Below are 23133 nucleotides of genomic sequence, written 5' to 3'. Positions count from 1 at the left end.
CTATGTTTTCATTTTTCTTCTGCCAAACTAAAATTAATTGATCCTGTTATTCGATATATAGTGTAGTGAACATCATTGTACATAGTTTACTGTGCTATTATCGTTAATGTATTAATTTTTTTCTTTTTTAACTATTGCATTTTAAAAAAATTAACATTCAATTTTTTTTCAAAATATTTGTACATTATATTAATGTTTTCAATAAAGCTGTTTTAAAAAAAGAAACAGTTACAGAACCAACGCAATTCTAGCCCATTGGTGCTTTATATATATATATATATATATATATATATATATATATATATATACACACACACACACACACACACACACACACACACACACACACACACACACACACACACACACACACACAATTAAACAATGTCTTTATTAGAGCTATTTTAAAAAGAAGTGCCGAGAAGCAAAGAGCACATTCCCTGGAACTAAGAGGTAGGTGTAAAGTAAGGAAAGGGAAGGGAAAGCTTAAATAGAAACACCTACTCCACAAAAGGAAGTAGGAATACAATCTATAAAGTGCAGAAGAAGTCAGATATTCATGAGGATATGAGATTTAGTTAAATCTGGTGGGTAGAAGCTTTGGATAATTATTTTAATGTAAAGAACTGGACAATCATATTAACTCCCCAAAAGTTATTTAAAGAAGGTGTATCCTCTACTAATAACTGTTATGGGCTCAGCAGGCAAAAAATGATACATATGTTTTGGACATGCATGACAGCATTAGGAAACAGCGGAACACATTTATGAAAACCAGGCACCTTGATCTTGAAATTATTTCTATTTGGAGTTGGAGGCTCAAAGAGGAATGGAAGATGCAAGAAAAGAGTATAATCCTAGGACTGCTTTTGGTGGTTAAGACAGCACTAACAAAAGAATGGAAAACTAAAATTAGATGAAATAATGGGAGGATCCAAAATGAGGTTCTGAACTTGTTGAGAAGAATAATCAAACACCTTAAATTAAATCCTGATAGTGAAAAGCCTGGTATGTGGAAGACAATGTTTGCCTGTTATTTAACTGACACTGACAGTTATGCGTGATTTCTTTGCAATTCTCCATATGCTGTTTTTTTTGTATAGAATGTTTAATTGAAAATGTCCTTGTTGCCGAAATGTTAATTTATTAAAAATGTTGATATGCAGTTTTCTTCTAGTTTGTTTTCCTGAAAATTTAATAAAAAGAAGTTAAATGGTTCAGTAAGAACATTGCCCCCTTACAGTGCTTTGCATCTTTAGGTAGGAAGTAAAACCTGCCTTCCCAGACCAATATGCTTGGCAGCCACACCGAAAGACTGATCACTGAGGCTACTGAAAAGTCCTGAATCAATGTCTACAATTTTTCTTGTTGATACGTAGTGTAAGTCACGTAAACATTTTTTGTTGTAAAACAATCTCCCCACAAATGACATTACTTCTTAAAAACTGTTATTTTATGTTGTTTTCTTACAAAATGCACCCATTCCCTATGGAAATAAACATTTTATATATCTGTGTCTTAATACCATACTTACAGTGGCACTAAGTACAGTCTGGCAGTTTAGTACAAACATGTTAACAAATCCCTAGGCACATGTATATCTCAAAGTCATCTGAGCAACCTCGTCATTGCAGATAGATGGAACAATATACACTGATGCTGTTTAAAAAATATAATAAAATGTGTCTTTCTAAAATAATGCCATTGTATAATGGTAGGGTCATGCATAATTTGTAGTGTTACTGGTGAAAGGGGTTGTAGTTTAATTATTTGTGTTGTACTTTCATATCCAAACATAACCTTCACTATGGGGAAAATTTTGAACTGCCCACTCCCTGTCATGGTGTTTAGCTTAAGTCATTCATATCCTAATACATTTTTCTTTTGAGACCTTGAAACAAGATACTTGATAGATATATTGAAGGTGTAGTCTGTTTCACTTATTGGAGACTGATGTGAAATTCTCTGTAGCGATTTGCGATGTTCTTAGACAGAGACACAATTGATTGCGTTGCATCTTCTCTATACTCGGTTTCAGTAATCTAGTTTTCTTGTGTAACATAATGCTTTATTACCACTCAGATACAATATGACCTCAACGCATCACTCTTTTCCTTCGACTACTTTATTTAGAATTTCAGGTGTATAACATTTTTATTACAGCAGAAAGACATTATACCGGGATAAGCACTTGAAATTTATATTCCTCCAAAGAAAATCTGTGCCAAATTCTTGAAATATTTTAAATCCCTGTGGAGTCTGTTGGCCTTTTCTTCTCTTGGAGAACAATTATTTCCTCTGTGTTTCTTCAGTAATTCTTACTCCTATGTATTATTCCCCTGTCGAGCTTCTGGAAGCATCTCTTAGAGCCATTAATAATGCAGTTCCCTTCATGTACTGAAAAATGTATTTACTTGAGTTTGTTGATGTGTTCAGCTGGCAGACGCCTTCTTTCAGTAGAGACTTGGTGAGATATCACTTTACTTTTGTACTCAAAGTTATTTGCAATGACTTGGGGTAATGCACCAATACTAAACTTATCTTTTTGGAGGTGGGTCTCCGGAGAGTCTGCAATAGATTGATTTAACCCTGGATTTGTCTAAGTGAAGGAAAACATTACAACTTCTCAATCACAAATGGCTTCAGTTATCTTCAGGTCTGCTTACTAATTAGTCTGTCATTAAGAAAAGAAAGTTAATCAAACTGAAGCTTTATAGTGCTGTATTTAACAATCATAGTAAGACACTTCACTATCAGATGAGTACCTAAAGTAGGGGCGCACTAATCATTAAAGCAGTCAGACATTAATTACCACATAGTCTGTCTTAATGAGTTTTATCGGAATGCTCTTGCTCTGCCCTGAAAAAGACAAAGGATTTTTGAATTTTATGCTAAACCCAGAATAATGAAAAGTTCCAAGGACTGATGTCTATGAGGGAGCAGGGATGTAAACTCTAATGCACAAATGCATTATTTTAAGTATTTTAAAGGATCACCAGATATATTCCTTTTGTACTGAGAAATTAATTGTGGCAGCCTAATATAATCCCAGTAATGCCAAAGGGCCAGGACCAGCATGCGATTGTCAAGTTGTAACTGGGGAAAACATAATGGCAATTTAATAATCAGAATTTTGTTTTCATTCTTTATTGTTTATTCCAGTTCACAGGGAAAAGGACACTGCAACAAGCCAACCTGAAAGTACGGAACCAGTGCAGAACAAGGAAAGAGGTAAATCTAATCCAGACTCCTCTGTTGGAAAGTAAAGGTTCAGTCTATATAATTCCTGACCAAATTACCAGTGACATTTCTCCAACAGTGTCATTATGTACAAAGTAGTCAGGGTCTTTCATTTCTCTTCCCAGTGTTGTGTCTAACTAACTACTGAACATTTTATGTCTTATTACCTCACAACTCCATGTCACCCAGATGCAAAGCAGGGTCCTCCAACACTGTAGCTGTTCGGTCAGCTTTGGTTTCACTTTTTAGTTTGTACTGTCCTTCCTGCAGTGATTTGGGATAATCTGAGACATCCACTTATGAATGATTAGTCAAAGCTGCCATAGGCAATGGCATACTCTTATCTGCAACTTGAATATGGTCTACCCATTATAGCTACAGCCTCAAGAAAAATAACACCACCTTACAACCATCTCCAGTAAAATCTGCAGGGTCATTACTAACCCCCCAAATAATGAACACCACTGCCTAACTCTTGCCAAAGTTAATGGCCCCCAGTACATTTGAGGGCTGTCCTCCTACTAGGATCACAAATTCATACAGCCCTTTCCTCCGAGACATCATCCCCTCTCTCATATAAACTCAGGGGTATCTCTCAATCTCAACCCATCTTAATAACTTCAAAAAGTAAATGCTACTGCACTGACCATGCATTCTCCATCCTAGCATCTAACCTGCAGGACTCCATTTCTCTGTCAGTCCAAGGCATGCAAAAGTACTCTGACTTTAGACAACAGCTCAAGGGCTACCTCTTCACCCAAGCAAAGTGCAGCTGCACTCAATCAGGTCACGTTACATGAACCGTGAAGCTCTCTCACAGACCCTTTTGTCCCTGTTTCATGCTTCCCTCTCTCATCTTATTATACCCCTTACTTGCTGCCTCTCATTCATCCTAATTCCCTCTCTTCTTTGCAGCTCTCACACTTCTTCTTTCTACTTCTCTTCCCTCTGAATGCCTGTCGCACCATTTCTCTGTCTTCTCCCCATGGTATCCTTTTTTGCAACTATTCTTATCTGGCGCTTCTAATGACTTCATACCTCTATGTATAATGATATGCTACATCCTTGTAGCAAAATCCATCTCCATCGTTAGGTTCATAGGTGTTTTCTAGTCTAATGACCGCAAGGGCCTTTTTAAGCCTAGCCATGCATCCCAAATCTCTGACAAGTTCTGATACCCTTGATAAGTGTAAGCAGGGGTTTATGAGATGAAACATTTACAAGCGGGGGTCCAGGAGATAAACCATTTACAGGTTACCTGTGTCCATTAGAAACATAGGTGCCAAATCAGGGATGAATTTCCTGTTCCCCATCCAATTGTCCAAGTTGCACTTGAATTGGGTTAGGGAGGAACTTTGCTTTACATGGATGGGGAGCCTGCTCCATAAACATAGTAGTCTCTGGGATACATACCTGTCTGTCCAGAGTATCCTATTTATATCACATCTTATCCATAAAGCTCTGCTGAGCATAATTCCATTTTTACATCCATGTTATGACATTGTTAACTGCTTATGGAACTTCATTTTGTAGTATGTTCTTGCATCTGTAAATTTCTATATATTTATTTTTTAGCATATCCTTGCATCTTTAAATATGTTTTGTACATTTCTGATGCAATCCTATTCACCCAGGAAGTGCCTACAAATGGCCCATTTAGATCAGTGCACTACCCTGCTAAACAGATATACATAGGTTCATAGGTAGGTACTAGGCTATTGACCCTGGGGCCTATATAAGCCTAACCAAAAAGGTACCCTGGCTTTTGCCACCCAAGAAAATTATTTTCTTGTGACACTGTTGAGCTGAGCCACAGAAGGGATCCCCGGGGTGAATTTCCTATTTCCCATCCAATCATCAAGATTTTTCTTGAAGAGTGCTAATGAGGAGCTTTGTTTGATATAGATAGGTAGTTTGTTCCAAAGTATGGGAAGTCTCTGGGGCAGGAATCTATCCCTCCAGCATGTTCTGTTTATTGTGGTGACAAGGTTTAGGTCCCTAGAGCGTGTAGATCGGAGGGATAGGATTTCTTTAAGTGGAGCATATCCAACAGCTCTGGATTTGACATAGCTTTGTATGTTAGGCAGAGATCGCCTCTGAGTAGGCGATATGCGATAGAGTATAGCTGGAGTTTTTTGAGGCGGTCTGCGTAGGGCATCTGTTTGAGGCCAGTAATCCTCTTTGTGAGGTATTTCTGTGGCCTTTCCAGTTGTTGTAGATGTCTTGTGAGGTACATACCAAAAGGGGCTTTGTACTCTATAATGGGTCTAATGAGTGGGGAACAATGACCTCTTTTTTCTGGATGAGAAACCTTTTGTGATGAGGTGCGCCACATAGAAGGATTTCCTGACTTCTGTGGCAATGTGATCATCAAAGGAGAGACTACTGTCCACCTGTGTCCCAAGGTCTCTTATCATACTTTCGGTGTTAAGTAGACTACCGCCTATGTGGTAGTTCATGGGTAGAGAGTTTTTACCAAAAGGGATGACAATGCACTTTTTGGCATTGAGCTTGAGGCCATGGCTTTGACACCAGGCATCTGTCTCAGTGATGCCCTTTTGTAGGATGTCCACATCATTAGGAGTTTCGATTATGGCTCCTAGTTTGCAGTCATCTGCGAACGTCATTAGCCAAAGACCTTCTGTGTTAGCCTGTACTTCAGAAAAGTAGATACGAAACAGGAGAGGACCCAGGACTGAATCCTGTAGTACTCCACTTGTCACTGGTCTGAAATCGGAGTTGGGGTCTGCTACTTTCACAGTGTGGGTTCTGTCAGTGAGCCAGTTGGCAACCCATCTTGTGACAAAGGGATTTATACCTAGTTTAGTGAGTTTATCTATAATTCCAGAGTGGGGGATGGTGTTGAAAGCCTTGGTGAGATCTAGATAGGCTGTGTGAACCACCTTACCCTCGTCTGTGGCTTTGGTGACTGCTTCAAAGAAGTCTATCAGGTTTAGGAGACATGATCTGCCTTTTACAAACCCGAACTATGTGGGGCCTAGAGTTTGGAGATTACCAATGTCATTGTTTATAAGTTCCATGATGATACATTCCATGGCCTTGCAGACCAGGCTCATCAGGCTAATGGGGCAGTAGTTCCTGGGGTCCGTGGTGGCTTCCCCTTTGTGGAGTGGGATAACTTTCACTGTGCAGCATTCAGTGGGCACAAAGCCTGAGGTGAGGGTGCCAGTTTGTTCTGTATTTCATGTAGAACGTAGCCTGGGATGTTTTCAGGTCCCATGGATGTTGTCTTCTTGTCTTTGGAGAGTGTGGTTTTTACCTGTGCAGCCATGATTACAGGAACTTTGCATTCTTCCAGTATAGAGATGAGCCATGTAAGGGATGAGAGAGGGGTAAAGTTAGCACTGAACCTACCTGCCAGGATGTTGGCAATATCAGTTGGTTCTGTATATTTAGTGCCATTGTGCTGTAACTCAGAGTAGATCTGAGTGTTGCCATTGAGATTTGTGACATAGCTATAGAATGTTTTGTGGTTGCCTTTAGAATCAGTGGCAATTTTCTTTTCATAACTAGCTTTGGAGGATTTTATGAGGGATCTCAGCTTCTTACTGAGTCTGACCAGGGAATTCCTCCAGTCATGGGGTTTTACTCTTTTTTTTTGCAACAGTTTCTTTCTTCTGTTGTAGAGCTTGTTTATGACAGGGGACCACCAGATTGGCTTCCTTTTTTTGGAGGATAGCATCTTGGGTCTGTTTGGGTAAGCACAATCCATGCACTCGTGTAAGTGCTTGTAAAGTGCAGATCCAAGGTACCAAGGAGTCAAAACCAGTCAGCAGAGTCCATAAACCAATTTTAATAAAGAATAAAACACATGAATGCAGCCACATAAAACATAGAGTTTTCGTTTTAAAACTTCATCAGATATGGATCTAACAGTCAAACTCAGGGTTATATAGCATCCTGACAAACAAACTGACCAATACAAAAAGACAAATTGTTAAGACATCATTATCATAAAACTCATAAATATTCATCACAAACCATGTTAAAAGGACTAAAAGGCTTCTTAAAATCAAGTTAAAAATGCTAAAATACATTTCAAAATATCAATATTATAAATTATCTAAAAATTTTGCTCACTTCTCCAAAAAAAAAAAAAAAAGTTTAACTGAATACTTAAATATTTTAATTAAAAAGCTGTATGAATGAATACATGTATGTTATGTAAAATACCAGACTCAGCAGTAGTAAGTGAATAATGTATGAAAAGTAGTCATTTGGTGCCCTCATGTGGACAAAGTGTAAATCACAGACAAAAGTATATATTTATATATATATATATATATATATATATATATATATATATATATATATATATATATATATAAATATATACAAAATACACATACCACAAATTGACTGTGAAGTGCGGGTTTGTTAATGAACATTTTTATAACTTAGCTGCCCTTAATTTTAAGAGGGGAACAATGGATACACTTTCATTTAATCCTGATCGAATGATGGCCTGTAGAGTGATCTGCCACCAAAGTTCTCTATATTCCACGCTCTCTTCCCATGTTCTCCCTCTTGTTCTTTCTTGATGCCTTCCAAGACAAAAAATGTGAAACTAGCATTCATACAAACTAAGGAATGTTTATAAAGGGCATTAATTTCCTTTTTATTTGATATGTCATAATAATGTTCATATATACTCGTTATTAATTTATGTTCCATCTTACCCACATAAAAAGACTGACATTTTTCACACAAGGCTAAATATACCAGTCCACTGGATTCACAGTTAAAATAATCATTGCTAGTCAAAGTCACGTTTCTACTGTTTAAAACTATTTCTGCAGCATTGCTTATATAATTACATTGTATACACCATCCACATTTATAGATGTCAAGCTTTTTTCTAAAATTGTTTTGCCTCTTTATCATTTTCTAAAACATTTTTCAAATTAGGACATTTCTTATACACAAACCTCAACTCCATTTTTGATATTTTTTCTAAATCTGAGAGGCTGATGAACTTTTTCCATTCTGTTCCTGATTATACCAGTACTAGCATTGTACTCTAATACCATGGCTTTGCTATACTCATCATTCTGGTAATGCTTCTTGTCAGCACATACTCCAGGCAGCAAACCCAAAATGGGTTTAAATTTGTCTTGCCTACCCTCCTGTACCTGTTTCATAGCATCATCTAACACGTCATTTGGGTAGCCTCTTGCACTAAAGAGATTTCTGAGGAATTCATTTTGAAGCTCCTCATTATTAGAAGTCATTCTACTAGCTCTCATGAGCTGCCCTTTGACTATGTTCTTCTTATAATGGTAGGGATGTGCGCTATCAAAATGCAAGAATGAGTTAGAATAGGTACTTTTTCTATGTACCTTTGAACTAAAGCAATGGTTTTCTTTATATATTTCTATATCAAGGTATTGTAATTTTTCATCAGAAACATTATATGTGAATTTGAAAAGGAAGTATTATTGTTTAAAAACTGTACAAATTCATGCACTTTATCTTTAACATCGATCCAAAAAATGCAAATATCATACAAAAACCTCCTGTAAATACTCCAACATTCTTTGTACATAGAATTTAAAACATATTTTTCCTTCCATTTAGCAAGTACTAGGTTGGCATAAGTGGGCGCACATGCTGCGCCCATAGCCACCCCTTTAATCTGATGATAAAATTCACCTTTGAAATAGATGAAATTGTATTTTAATATTAATTTCATTACATTATAATTAAAAAGACGTAGATATGAACATTATTATGACATATCAAATAAAAAGGAAATTAATGCCCTTTATAAACATTCCTTAGTTTGTATGAATGCTAGTTTCACACTTTTTGTCTTGGAAGGAATCAAGAAAGAACAAGAGGGAGACAATGGGAAGAGAGCGTGGAATATAGAGAATTTTGGTGGCAGATCACTCTACAGGCCACCATTCCACCAGGATTAAATGAAAGTGTATCCATTGTTCCCCTCTTAAAATTAAGGGCAGCTAAGTTATAAAAATGTTCATTAACAAACCCGCACTTCACAGTCAATTTGTGGTATGTGTATTTTGTATATACATATACTTGTGCCTGTGATTTACACTTTGTCCACTTGAGGGCACCAAGTGACTACTTTTCATACTTCACTTACTGCTGCTGAGTCTGGTATTTTACATAACATACATATTCATTCATACAGCTTTTTAATTAAAATATTTAAGTATTTGGTTAAACTTTTTTTTTTGGAGAAGTGATCTACATTTTTAGATAATTTATAATATTGATATTTTTAAATGTATTTTAGCATTTTTAACATGATTTTAAGAAGCCTTTTAGTCCTTTTAACATGGTTTGTGATGAATATTTATGAGTTTTATGATAATGATGTCTTAACAATTTGTCTTTTTGTATCGGCCAGTTTGTTTGTCAGGATGCTATATAATCCTGAGTTTGATTGTTAGATCCACATCTGTTGAAGTTTTAAAATGAAAACGCTATGTTTTATGTGGCTGCATTCATGAGAACCCAAATTCATGTGTTTTATTCTTTATTAAAATTGGTTTATGGACTCTGCTGGCTGGTTTTGACTCCTTCTTACCTTAGATCTGCGTCTTGGTGTTTGTTGGGTGCCTGCTTGTCTCTTTTTTATGCTTATAAAGTGCATTTGTTTAGGATTCGACAGTCGTTCCTCTATTGTCCTTCTGCATGGGTGTCGTGAAGTTTGACACTTCTATGTTAAGAAGCGTGAAGTTGGCTTTGGAGAAATTGTTTATGGTGGTTTCCCTAATGGGGGGTGGGGGTGGGATGTGGATGTCTAGGGTGATTAGCTTGTGGTCGGATCTGACCAATGAGGAATTGACCTCTGGTATGGAACACTGGTCGCCCATATTGGTAATGACCAGGTCTAGGATATTGCTGCCCCTGTTGGGGGTGTGGATAAGTTGATCCAAGGCACTGGAATTTATGAATTCCAGAAAACGTTGAGCAAAAGAGTAGGTACATGAGTAGTTTTCCCAGTTAATGGTGGGGGTAGTTGAAATCACCCATTATCAGGGTGTTGGGTTGTACCCTAATATTTTCCAGTGTGTCAAGAAATGAGGAGTGGGAATCCTGGGGCATGGTGGGGTATCCGTAACAAGCTAGAATTTGGATTGCAGTCTTGCCCAGAGTTAGTTGCACTTGGATAATCTCAGATGCATTATGCTGAGCAACTAGCCTGGAGGTGTGGATATCCTTAATGGATATGGACACGCCTCCGCCTTTAGTGTTTCGGTCCAGGTTAGGTGGCCGAAAGGTGTGGTATGAATTATAGCCTGGTAATGCAGGGCTGCTCTCTGGAGCCTTGAACCAGGTCTCTGTCACTGCACAGATGTCGATGTTCTTCATTTTAAGGAGTGCCTTGAGTGAGTGGAATATCGAATGTTAGGTAAATGGGAGTGAGCAATTATGACCAAACTTTTGTCTATGTGGGGCTATCAGGGATTTTTTTTTGTATTATTTGTTGCTTTTTTGAACAGCTTTATTGTTTTACATAAAGTTTGTTTCTTTCTGCAAGTAGTTTGCACTAGTAACGCATCAACTATTGGCTTTGTATTAGTAATTTGGAAAACATAGCATATCTTGTTTTGTGCAGAGCTAAGGATTTCTGAAAAGTGAACTTGATGAATGACCTATCAATCTTTCGTAGTTTCATAGGCAATTACTAGGCTAACAGCCCTAAGAGGCCTTTTTAAGACTAGCTATGTTTACTCATATGTAAATGATAGCATAAAATGTCCAGGGGCACATAGCTGGGTTTAAGCATGTCTGTCAGTCCAGGGCATCACCTTCTAAGACTGATCTATCTATATGTGGTATTTGGTAGGCATGCTAACATCTCCCCTTTGTCTGTCAAATCTTGTGAGGAACACCTGCCAGTTTTTTTGACAATGGAATTCTCAGTCACTAGGAAATTATCTGTAACCCACATTTCCTATGTACCCATTTTGATTCATCAATAATTTATTTACTACTGATATCTTGACTCTCAAAAATATGATAACTATAAGGTAAAACATACAAGTGGACTGAATTTCTCTCACTGAAAGACCTTTCTTCAGTTTTTGTGTGATTGGAAGCAGAGACAGTATGTTAGGGCATCATTTCTGAAACATATTAGATACAACTGTGGATGAATGTTAACTGACTAAAGACTGTTCTGATAAAAATGAGCGTATAAGTCACGATACAAGGTTAACTGTTGATAACATTAGAAGCTGTAATATTTACCCTATTAAGGTTCCAGGAGGAATAAACTCATACATGATCCAAATATATCATGAATGCTGACAACCTATGGGTGCCCCAGATAATGCTGAAACTAATTTAAATGTTGAAGTTAAATGAAGGGTTGCAGCAATTTGAGAGAATGGAAATGGGAAGATTGCAAGAGCAGCCAGATATTTAGATTCTTGGAAAGTTTTTTATATTGTTATAAAGTGAAATGTGGATACGTACATACCATGTACACTAAAGGAAAGGAAATAGGTTTGATATGCAGTTAGAGAAACTGAGAAACAGGAAAGTATATATATATATATATATATATATATATATATATATATATATATATATATATATATATATAATTCCTATCTAACCAAAGATAATTTAAATGCATATAATAACAGTGAAGTGGAATACAGAAAACCTGTTAGGAAAATGCAATGTAGAATATGAGAAAGATCTTGCAGTACATACAGCAGATAATAAGAAGGCATTTTCAAGGATATAAGACAGTATAAAGAAAACAATCACGTTTTAAATATCGTTGAAAATAACCATTTAGTTACAGAGACTAATTTTCTTTTTCTTTCGGCTTTTTCCCGGTTAAGGGTCGCCATAGCAGATCACCTGTCTGCTCATGAACTTCAGAAAACAACAAAAATCTATATTTTTGCAGGGGCAAGCCCACCTGCATCTCCCACACCTTCTGCATATTATATACAACAACTCCAAGATTGCGGTATATTGGGGAAAAGGGTAAACTGCCCAATCCCCACTGTACCGTAATCTCCATTCCAAAGCTTTGGCATTTTGAAAAGTCGATCATATAGTCACAACCATATCAGGTTCAACTTTCTGAAGAGTCGAGCTTCTGAATGGGATCCATGTATGTGTATGTATGGGTCTACTATACATGATCGAAATTTCGCAAAGCCGAAGACCATATGACCGAGACCATATAATCAACTTTTGAAATTTCGATCATGTTAAAAAACAAAAAACAACAAAACAAACACTAACTTTCACATTGCTAGCAGGGGGGCTATGCCCCCACACATCCCCGAAATGAAATATAGCAACTCCGAGATTGCACTACAGTCAGTGCAGAAGATGGAAATCTTCCCATTCCGCACTGTACGGGGATGCCCTTTCTGCATGGTTGGTATTTAGATGAGCATATGATCTCAGCCATATGGTCTTCGACTTTGTGAAATTTGACCATGTGTTCTACTTCAATGGATCACAATTTCAGAATATTGAACCTCTGATCATCAAAGACCAGAGGATCAAAGTTCTGAAATATCGAACCTTACAAAAAAATATGTAAAATTTGAAAACTTCTCATTTCATGCTTTTGCTGGGGACAAGCCCCCCTGTGGCCCCCACACCCCCTGCTACTTATATATACCAACTCTGAGAGAGAACGGTAAAGTTCCTGTTTCACACTGTAAGGCAATTTCCATTCACAAGGTTTGATATTTCAAAACTTCGATCATCTGGTCTTCACAGATCAGTGATTTGTTCGATCCTTTGAAGGGGACCCCCCCCCCTCTCTCTCTCTCTATATATATATATATATATATATATATATATATATATATATATATATATATATGTGTGTGTGTGTATAACAAATAAGGCTTTTTTTAATTAACGGTTTCACTGTAAAGTAACATTTGTTTCACAGTGAAATGTCAACTTTTCTATTCAATTTTGTAGCTAAGTGCCACATAACTGGTTTTGAGGGCTGTCATTAAATAATTTTCCTCAAAACTTAATTTATTCTGTATGGGTATACTTAGTTATTTGTTAAATGCTGTTACTGATAAAAAACAAGTCATGGCTTCTGTAAAGAAATTTGTTACTAAGTAACATTTTTGTGTGAGAAAAAAATTTACTTTTGTGTCAAAACTGATTAGTATTAACTAGGGCTAATACATTTGGTGGTTGTCATTTAAAAATGTTACCTCAAATTTCAGTTTTATGTTACGGGGTAAGCCCAACTATTCAAGACTTCACAATCCAATTTTCACACTCTTTTATCAGCAAAGACATGGAAGTGTATTCATGCCTTTTCCGAGTCACAAGACGCTAAAAGTTAATTAAGAGGCTTCATTTTTTAACCTGCTATTGCTTTTGTCAGCTGCTGGTGGGTGATTCCACCGTGGTCATTCCAAGTTCCTTAGATCACTTGTCATGTCTTCTTTGTTGTTTTTATGTACTTGTTGGGGGGCCAATAGGGACTGAGAGAGAGCCATGTCCTCTGTGGCTGGTCAGTTAGTACTTTTGCTCATTTTTGGGAAGGGAGTGGACATTGTTTCTTTGTTTTCCAACCGTCAGCGTTTAGTTTCAGGGTAGGAATTGTTCTATTAACTGCTCCATTTTTATTTTGATTCTTCTGAGAAAAAGAAAACAGAGAGTTAAGCATGTTTCCTCCTCTGGAGTCAGAGTGGGGAATCTGTCTCTGAGGGAAGAATATTCTTAAGATTCCTTTGCTTAAGAATCGTCTTTTTCAATTACTATAACCAGAATGAAAGACTTATTTCAGTTGGATGTCCTTGCAAGTACTAATTAATCTTATAGTCAACCACTAACTGATAAACTGTGCCATCATACTTTCAATTTCCCTTTTTAACTCTCAGAACAGACTATGCAGTAATTTATTCTGTCAGTTTTATATTCTTACAAGTAACCCTAACCTCATCCCTGATAATAAGACAAGAAAATTCCTTAATATGCTTGGATCATTTATATTTCATTCACCTTAGCCTTGAGAATAGTGATCTGCTAACCTCACATATCTAAGTCAACAGTTTCAAAACATTAATGGCTGACATTTTTTGTTTTTTTAGAGACTTGAACAGCTCAGAATTATTTTTTATCGTATGTCCATGGTAGTCAAACACTTTCTAAAATTTTTTAGGGCACTGCTCATGCTGTTTCTTTGACGGCTGCCACTGGGTCAGTCATGGAACGATTTTCCTGACTTCATTCTCAGAAATTCCAGAGCATGTCAAAGATGAGATACTGAATGCTCTCTGAGATGCTGAATTCTCTCCCCTGGTTAAGTAGGCATTGTTTGGTTCTTCATCAGCTAGGGTCCTTAAACGATTTAATGAAAACATGAAGTTTCTTCAGGGGATTGCACAACTTTTTTTCCTTCTTGCTAAGTCAAACTAATAATGTGATAATCTTTAAAAAGCAGCTATAACAGTACCTCACTGATACTTTGCTATGCATATGCAACCCCTCCAGTCAAGTTATGCCCTTATCAAAAACTGATTAATCTAATGCTTTTATCAACCCTCACTAGCATATTTTTTTTCCTCATCTACTTCCCCTCCTTCTCCCAAAACCCACCTGTCTTACTGGACACCATGGTCTCTTCCCACTTTTAACTGCTATAAGCCTTTAACCTACATATCTTCCTTGCTACTGTTCACTCCTCTCTTTGACCTGTTTTATTACCATAACTCTCACACATACACAAAAAGTTATTGTGAATATATGATTTCCTTTCCTCACTACATACTGTATACATTTCAGGATATTGTTGCTTTGACTGTATATAATCCACCATGGATACCCTTTTCAGACTGCAGAGACAATATATATAATGCTGTAATTTTTCTTGGATATCTTTCTAAATGAAGCATGTTTTTTTTTTGTTTGTTTGTTTTTTTTTTTTTTTTTTTTGAGGTTATGTGTTGGAGCAGTTCTCCTCTAGCCTCCACTGAAAAGGGACAGTTTTTTTCTCTGCCAGATGGACTACTGGTAAACAAATGCAATAAATAACTAAATAAGCACATAAGTTATTGTGTTTGAGCTTCACATTTTGGTGTGATGAAAGAAGGAAGGATCATGGTGAAGGTGTATGAATTCCACTGGGAAAGTTTGTAGGTTTGAGAAAGACCTCCAGATTAATTACATATTTATACTTTGCACCGATGGAATTACTAGTGCTAACTATATGACCATTATCTGTGAGCAAACGGCGGTTGTGCACTGTCTTAGAAGACCTAGTGCTAAAAGGCTGGCAACTGAGGTGAAGCTAGAAGGCTGACCTACCATTTTGTTCAGTGCCTGAGTACAGAAAATGTAGCACTAATCATGTATCAGAATTTGCAAGAGAGTGTATTGCAAATGTTAGCAGTGAAAGGAGAGTAACGTCCCTGTTTGATCCTTTAGTGCTAACTAGTATGAACAGAGATGAGACCAGGAGGAGCTACCAAAGACAAACTAGTAGTAAGGGCAGGCATCTCAAGAACAACCAAATTTAAAACAGCAACATGGACTGACTTGGTGGTATTCTGGCTGTATGGAATACAGTGGGAGGGCAAATGCATTTAAATAACTTAAGAAGAGAGATTTCACAAAATTATACTGTGCTTGCTAACAACAGCCAATAAATGAGGAGAGGGAGGGGAATTATGTTGTCAAATTATCATGAGGTACCAACAACAATAGATACGCTGGGTTTAAGAACACAAATGAAACAGTGTGAGGGAGGGAAACATTCTTAGACCCTTAGCTCTGAGCTGACTGGCCTGTAACTGCCTTAAGGCAAACACAAGTCCTAAACCAGCCGGACTCTCACTCACCACATAAAAATAAACTAGGGTTTAATGCCAGCAGTTAGACCACTTAAATAGCAAAATGCTGTGAAACTGTTTACTAGAATTGCTAATACATGCTTAAATACCTTAGGAAAAACAGATACAGACTGTTACAATGAGCTTAGAAACAGGTCAAGAAATGAAACATCTTAACTTCTTTTTTGCCAAATGCGTTGGAACTTTCACAAAGCAGCAGGGGTTTAAAATAACATAGGAATATCCGCTATTCCAAAAGCACACGGGCAGTGTTGTCCCTGGCACTGCAAAGATGGCCCATTTTATTTGTTTACATACTGCAGTATCTCACCAGAGACATATAGGTAACAGTGGCATGTCTTCAACTCTCCATGCTTGGCAGTGTTATGAATCTGTGCCAGTGTAGTGTTATGTGCCATTTCAGCCATGATCTTTGGGTGGTGAATAGGAATTATGAGACACGGCATCAGAGTCTACACAGCAGTGCAAAGCTTTATTGCATTATTTGGTATGCATGTGTTTGCATATGTATGCAGCCTTGGAATAGACACATGAACTTTAACAGTTAGATGTCCTTAAGGAAAAGCGCCATACAGCAAGGTGCAAGTGCGGGTATAAATCACGTGTGGCAGAGGTGGCAATTGTGGGAACTGTCTATATGACATACAGATGCATTATTTATTGAATCATGTGCATTGAGTACCACCTGGCAGTTGATGGAATGGTAGCCTTTCTAGCTGATATATCAGTGGCCATGTGAACCATATTGAGCCTTGATGTAGATGTGGATGATGTCAGTGGCCCTTAAAACTTGAAGAAAATGTACTATGTTATAAAAAGTCCACTTACTGTTATTTCTCTTCACCTCTGTCTGTGGGAATCAGATATGCACCTCCATATGCAGCAGTTTGCTTTCAAGGAGCGCTTGTAGAAATCATGAGGCAGGTTTCTGTGGCATTCCTGCTGTGTCCCCTGATGACTGTTGGAAAGTTAACATAACCAGGATGTTTAGTGTTACCTATACTGGAGTACCCACTAGGATAGGCAAACCATACACGCCTGGTGGTTTCATTTGAAGATGACACATGTCAACCAGCTCCTGCAGAGTGTTGGATTCCACATACTAATAGTCAGATATGTTCCTGTAGTGGATGTGATGGTGTCTCATCCAAGTACTGACCCATCTGTGACATTGTGGGTAATGGAATATACTTTAATTGTCAATGTCTACAAATGTAGCTATTAATAAGCGGTACTCAGCCGAGGTACCAGAAGTTGTTGAAGGCTGGGGTGACGGAGGGCGGAGGGTGACAGGGGCACTTAAAACCAGTGGCGGCTGGTGACTTCAAATCAAAGGGGGGCTGCAGGAGACAGCTGGATGGGTGTGGCCAACAAGATGGGGTGTGGCTAACAAGACGGGGTGTGGCTATGGTGCAATGGGATCAATGCTTGACATACTTATTTACATGAAATAAATGCTCAGTCAGTATGGCGCATGCTGAATAGTCTACACAGCACACATTGTTACATTCACACATTGGTTTGAACACTTACCTCTGTGGTATACTGCAAACAGTACTTCTGCGGTATACTGCAAACAGTACTTCATACTCCATTTCTGCACCTGAGGAGAAGCTGTGGTCTGGAGGCTATGGTGCACCTGAGAAGCTGTGGTCTGAAACACATCAGATCATACTGGATTTCTCCCACCCCCTTTTTCACGGAGGCTCAAAAGGGACAGTTTTAGTTTCCCAAAGCAAATAATATTCACGTGACCCCCAGCTGGTTCCAAATAAATGCTTGTAGTCTTTCAGTTGTTCCTGTTAGGGGTTTGCCACATCAGATCTGTTTCCATTGGTTCCTGTCCTCTGCATCTTGCTCTGTCACCACATCACTTCCTCTACCACATCCATAAATCTAACCTTATGAGTCCTTCCTCTTTTCTTCCCTGGCAGCTCCATTCTTAGCATCCTTCTCCCAATATACCCAGCATCCCTCCTCAGCACATGTCCAAATCAACACACTCAACCTTTGGGCATGCCTTCCCCCTCTTCTAGAGCCAACAGTAGCCTCCCCCCATTTTCTGCCAGCATCCTTTTGGTTAACAGTAGTACTGGTGGTGGTCATTGTTAACTTGGGCCTCGACCAATCCTGTATCAAAATCTGTATTGTCCCACAAAATTTTGTCAGGAGGTTATATGTGATGCCCTTCCTGACATAACCCTCCCCATTTATCCGGGCTTGGGACCGGCACGAAGAAATGCACTGGCTTGTGCATCCCCCAGTGGCTGGGTTACATAAGTGCTTGTAGTACTAGTATAGTACCAAATAAGTGCCTCTTGTGTTCTTCTGTGTATTGTGTTCTGTTACTTATAAAGTCCATTCGTCTCTCTTTATTTTGTGCAAACAAATCAATAACTCTGTGGTTGAAGTTAGTTATACTCCGCATTAACTCCTTTCCTATGGAAAGCATAGCCAAAGCATTCAATCTGTCTTGCCCCATTGTAGAACGAAGAAAGGTTTTAATCCTTTTCAGTGTTGAGAAACACCTTTCTGCCTCAGCAGTTGACATTGGTGTGGTGGCTATAATTAACAACACTTTGTAAGTCTGTGAAAACACACTGGTTAAGGAGTTGTCCAACAAGAATTTTAACATCTTGACTGCACTGCCAGCTGCTTTAAAGTCTTCACGTTGATACACCACTCCAAGTTCTGTTCTAAGTTGTCCCCTCATTAGGAATGGATAGCTGTCCATTGTTCCTGTGAACAGATTTTCTGGAAACTCTCTTATGTATGTTGAAAACTTTCCAGGCAGAAGTAACTGAGAAGCTTGAAGATGGCCAGTTTGTTGAAATCGTGATGTTGCCTGGAACTTTATGACATCACACACTTCCTTTGCAGCAATTGGCAAGGTCTCATGCAGTGGTCGGGAAGCTGATGGCCCTCGTCTACATTTTGACCGGATGTTCTCTGTCTGTAGATACTGCTCTGCAATACCATCGATACCAGATCTGACACTGTCAGTTGCATCCAAAAATGTATGAACATCCTTTTCAACAGCAGTTGCATCTGTGGTACGACACTGAAGTTGCCTGTACAGAACGTCAACATGGGGCATTATACGATGGAAGACAGTAAGCGAAAATTTAAATTTGTCATCTTCACCTGATACGCAGTAAGTTGCTGTAGCAGATGTAGGACTCTTGTACAAATAATTAAAGCACTCTGCCAGTGACTCCAAGTTCTCGTACACTGCATTTACAGTACGAATGTTAAAATTCCACCATGTTCCTGACACTCTTGGCATGCGTCGTGATACTATATTATCCAGAGCAGCTTGTCTTTGAACTGAACGACTGAAAAAGGCTGGAATTCCACCAAGTGTTATAAAAAATGTCCTTGCTTCAGTATTCTGTTGTGTGGCTCTTTGCATTACCAGATTAAGTTGGTGGGCATAGCAGTGTACATAGTAGGCATATTTAAACTCTTCTCTTACGATGGCCTGGACCCCATGCTGAACACCACTCATAACTGATGCACCATCATAACTCTGAGCAATCACTTTTTCATGCTGGTCTCCCACTACTTCCTTCAACTGTTGTTTTATCACAACAGCAATATGTTGTGCTGTCTGTCCAAGTGGTGTAAAGTATCCCCAAAAACGTTCCACCACCTGTCCATTGACAATGTAACAGAACACAATAGCCATTTGCCATATCCCAGCAAAATCAGTGGTTTCATCTGCAATTACTGCTATAAATTTTGCAGTTCAAATCTCCTTTTTTATTTCTTCTCTGCATACTATTAGCATGCAGTCCAGGAGCTCATTTTGAATAGTTTTTGATGTTCCTTTGAAAACAATTGAAGTTGTCACGTGGTCAGTCAACTTCTTATCAAACTGGCAGACTAATTCTACCAGTGCCCGGAACATTCCTGGATTCCATGACTCTTCAGACTCATCATGGCCTCTTAAAGCTACACACCTTGATGCATTCTATTAAAATAGACAGAACATGACGGTTGTCATCCACTTTCTTGTTGTGTCTTTCTACTGATAACTGGTATCCACTACCTAACTGACACCTGATATCCACAGTTCTCAACACTGCTAGACTCATTTGGTTGTCAAAATGTTTAGCGGACTGTTCATGCCTTCTGGACTTTTCTTTCAGTCTCTTCAGGTCATCCATACCCTTTGATGTCCAGGCTTCCTCTCCACCAAACAACAAACATGGAAAGCAGTACAAGCTGTTTGTTTCCTCACAACCACAGATCCAGTTGTGTTTGTCATACACTGACCTGTTGAAGCTGCGTGTGCATGTTCTTGACCTACTTGTACCTGCAGGCTCTATCTTCAGATCAGGTGTGGGTCTTCCAGTCCTCTTGATTCTTAACTTCTCATTAAGAGTCAACTCTTTAAAATTAATAGATTTCAGACAGGCCACTGTAACACTCTGCTCACTCTGTTCACTCATTCTGGTTATTGTAGTTGTTGCAACTCTGAAATGAAGATATTGCAGAAATAATTTAAGTGCCACTGTTGTATACATGTAATGATGTACAGCTTCAGAAACAGCACTCATTTCATTGACAGTCTGCCACAGCCATGACCTACCAACTATCTGGCTTGGCCTTGCCAGGATGAAAGACTATTAATGCATTTGTGATGCACACGCTGTCACAGCTTACATTGTCTTTGCAGGACTAACAGGGGCAGTCATTCCATTGCCCCCACTATACTTTCTGCTTTGATCCTTCCAGCATTAAAATATATCTGCTGCACAGAGACTGTAGTCCCACAGCCTGTATGCATATTGCTTACTCCCTCAGAGTTTTGCAAAGCCAGAATTACAACACTAAATGGTTATTTCATTCCAACACTGGCGACATGAAAGTCCCCCATCCCAACAGCCTACCAAAAGTACCTGGCTGAAAAACCTCTGAAATCAGAAAGCAAAACCGTAATGAACTGCAAATGGCTGCATTAATTTAGTCCATTGCACAGAAATGGTAGTTACAGACTTGCCCAACAGCAGACTTTACCCAAACAGTCATCTTGCAAAGCCATAACTGACAGTAAACAAGGGCAGTCACCTCAATGAATTCACAAACACCCCCCCCCCCCATTACCTAATGAAGTAGCTGCTTTTTACTGGTCAGGATTAAAGTACAAATACTTCATTTTGCTGACAGACTCACTATCACAGCTTGTGTGCATCAGCCAAGTACACATTTAATTTTAAAATTAATTTTACTTACCAGACTTTCTACAATAAAACATGGTTTAACAAAATTCCTTGACCCCCACACTCAGATTTCAGAGCTTCAGCTTCTGGTCGATCTTACTTCAGTGAAATGTACATTACTGTTGCAAATGTAGACAGAACTGCAGCTATTCACACAAGCATTGCCCCCAGTCCAACTCCCTACCCAGAGAAACTGCTTTCAGCCTACAATGTTTAAGTGAAATAAATCTCCATGGTTGCATTTCTTTCACATCACAATAGCCAGGAACTTGCACATAATCTTACTTTATTTGCTGGTGTGTCTGTAAACTACAGGCTATTTCATTTCAGAGACCCCTAGGCTATTTCTGACAAAATGATCTAAAATGCCCCAACATATGTCCTAACCTCTAGAAAGAAAGACTCCTAAAAATGGCCAAAAATATCATACTGTATGTAACCACCATAGTCATGTACAAGCATCTTCACATGCAGTCATTTCCTTATTTGTATGCACAATATCGTTTAATTTTATTTTCCAGAAAAGGAGGATGCATACAGAGTACCAGTTCCAGACCAATACACATATAACAGAAATGATTTTCCAGGCATTCCATTTCACATGTACTGATTCTGAAGTATTCAAGTACCACAGATACTGATTTAAAACACAATGCATGTGTAGTACACTGCCTGCTTATTTTTATTCTAATGCAAGCATTCTACCCTAATTGAAAATGTTAATGTTATGTTTTTCATTTTCTTATAATTATAGCTACTCTCAGACAATATACTGGCAAAAAATATATATATAAATAAATAAAATCTACAGAAGTGCAGTAGTAGTGCTAATGACCCACCCCCGAAAAAATACTGTTAATTATTACACTCAGACGTCTTGTTCTGGGAAAATGTTAAGAGTGCAACAAAGTAAAATATAACACTGCAAGTTTGTTAGGGGGGAAGCACATCAGCTAACTTAGATAAATGTGTCACTGGACTGCTTGCTGTTGCCAAGTTAACCACTGAATATGATCACAAGTACACTAAAACAAACACATGAAACATTAATCCTAAGGGCAGGGTACACACCTGGACTGCCATAAACCCATAAAAGTCAGCATTTTCTGCATGCTGTAACTACCAAGCTATTTAGCCTGTAGACACACAGTCTCCATTTAAGAGTGTGAAATAATTTTATAACTTAAAGCCATTTACTTTGTGCTGCTATTTTTGGGGAGGGAATAGAATCCACAGCCTTCTGATCTTCCAGAATCTAATAAGGGTTATTCTGCTCTTAAGTTAATAGTCTTAACACTGTATAATTTCTTATCTCTTGTGTATAATTAATCTGCATCCTTTCTGTAACATTGGTGCAATCTGAAGTGGGTCTTGTCTGAAAGAGGGGGAGGGCCAAATGAATGTTTAACTACCTCAGACAGTATAGTTTTGCCAGGTGTAGCCTGAAGCCAGCATGATTCACTGGAGTGTATTAATCCATTGCATTAGTCAATCATTAAATGTGTTCATCTCCAAGACATTAGCTTAAAATACTTTAAAGCATATATTATATATACATATATATATATATATATATATATATATATATATATATATATATATATACATACATACATTTATATACATATACACTACACATACATACAAGCAACACATACACACACACACACACACACCCCTCAAGTTACCTTGCATTTTGCTACTTTAGGTGCAAAAACCAAGACTGTGAAGTGTGTAAACATTTATTCTTACAGGAAAAAGTACATTTGCTAGCATTCTTTCACTATGCTCAAAACCACAAAAACTGGTAC

General features: G+C 38.1%; 1 protein-coding gene across 4 annotated transcripts in view; it reads left to right on the top strand.

The window, feature by feature from the left end:
- LOC122813703 (zinc-binding protein A33-like) overlaps positions 1-23133 on the top strand; it is a 596671-nt gene that overhangs the window by 555546 nt on the left and 17992 nt on the right. For all 4 annotated transcript variants that reach the window (XM_044086161.1, XM_044086160.1, XM_044086159.1 and 1 more), the window contains one exon: positions 3163-3231. In XM_044086161.1, coding sequence (XP_043942096.1) covers positions 3163-3231 — 69 coding nt within the window. The remainder of the gene's footprint in view (positions 1-3162; positions 3232-23133) is intronic.

Source organism: Protopterus annectens, chromosome 10.part0 (assembly GCF_019279795.1).
Source record: "Protopterus annectens isolate FY-2018-M chromosome 10.part0, PAN1.0, whole genome shotgun sequence".
In the NCBI taxonomy this organism is placed as follows: domain Eukaryota; kingdom Metazoa; phylum Chordata; order Ceratodontiformes; family Protopteridae; genus Protopterus; species Protopterus annectens.
Note: the sequence above shows the minus strand (reverse complement) of the source record. Positions and strands in the feature narration are given on the sequence as shown.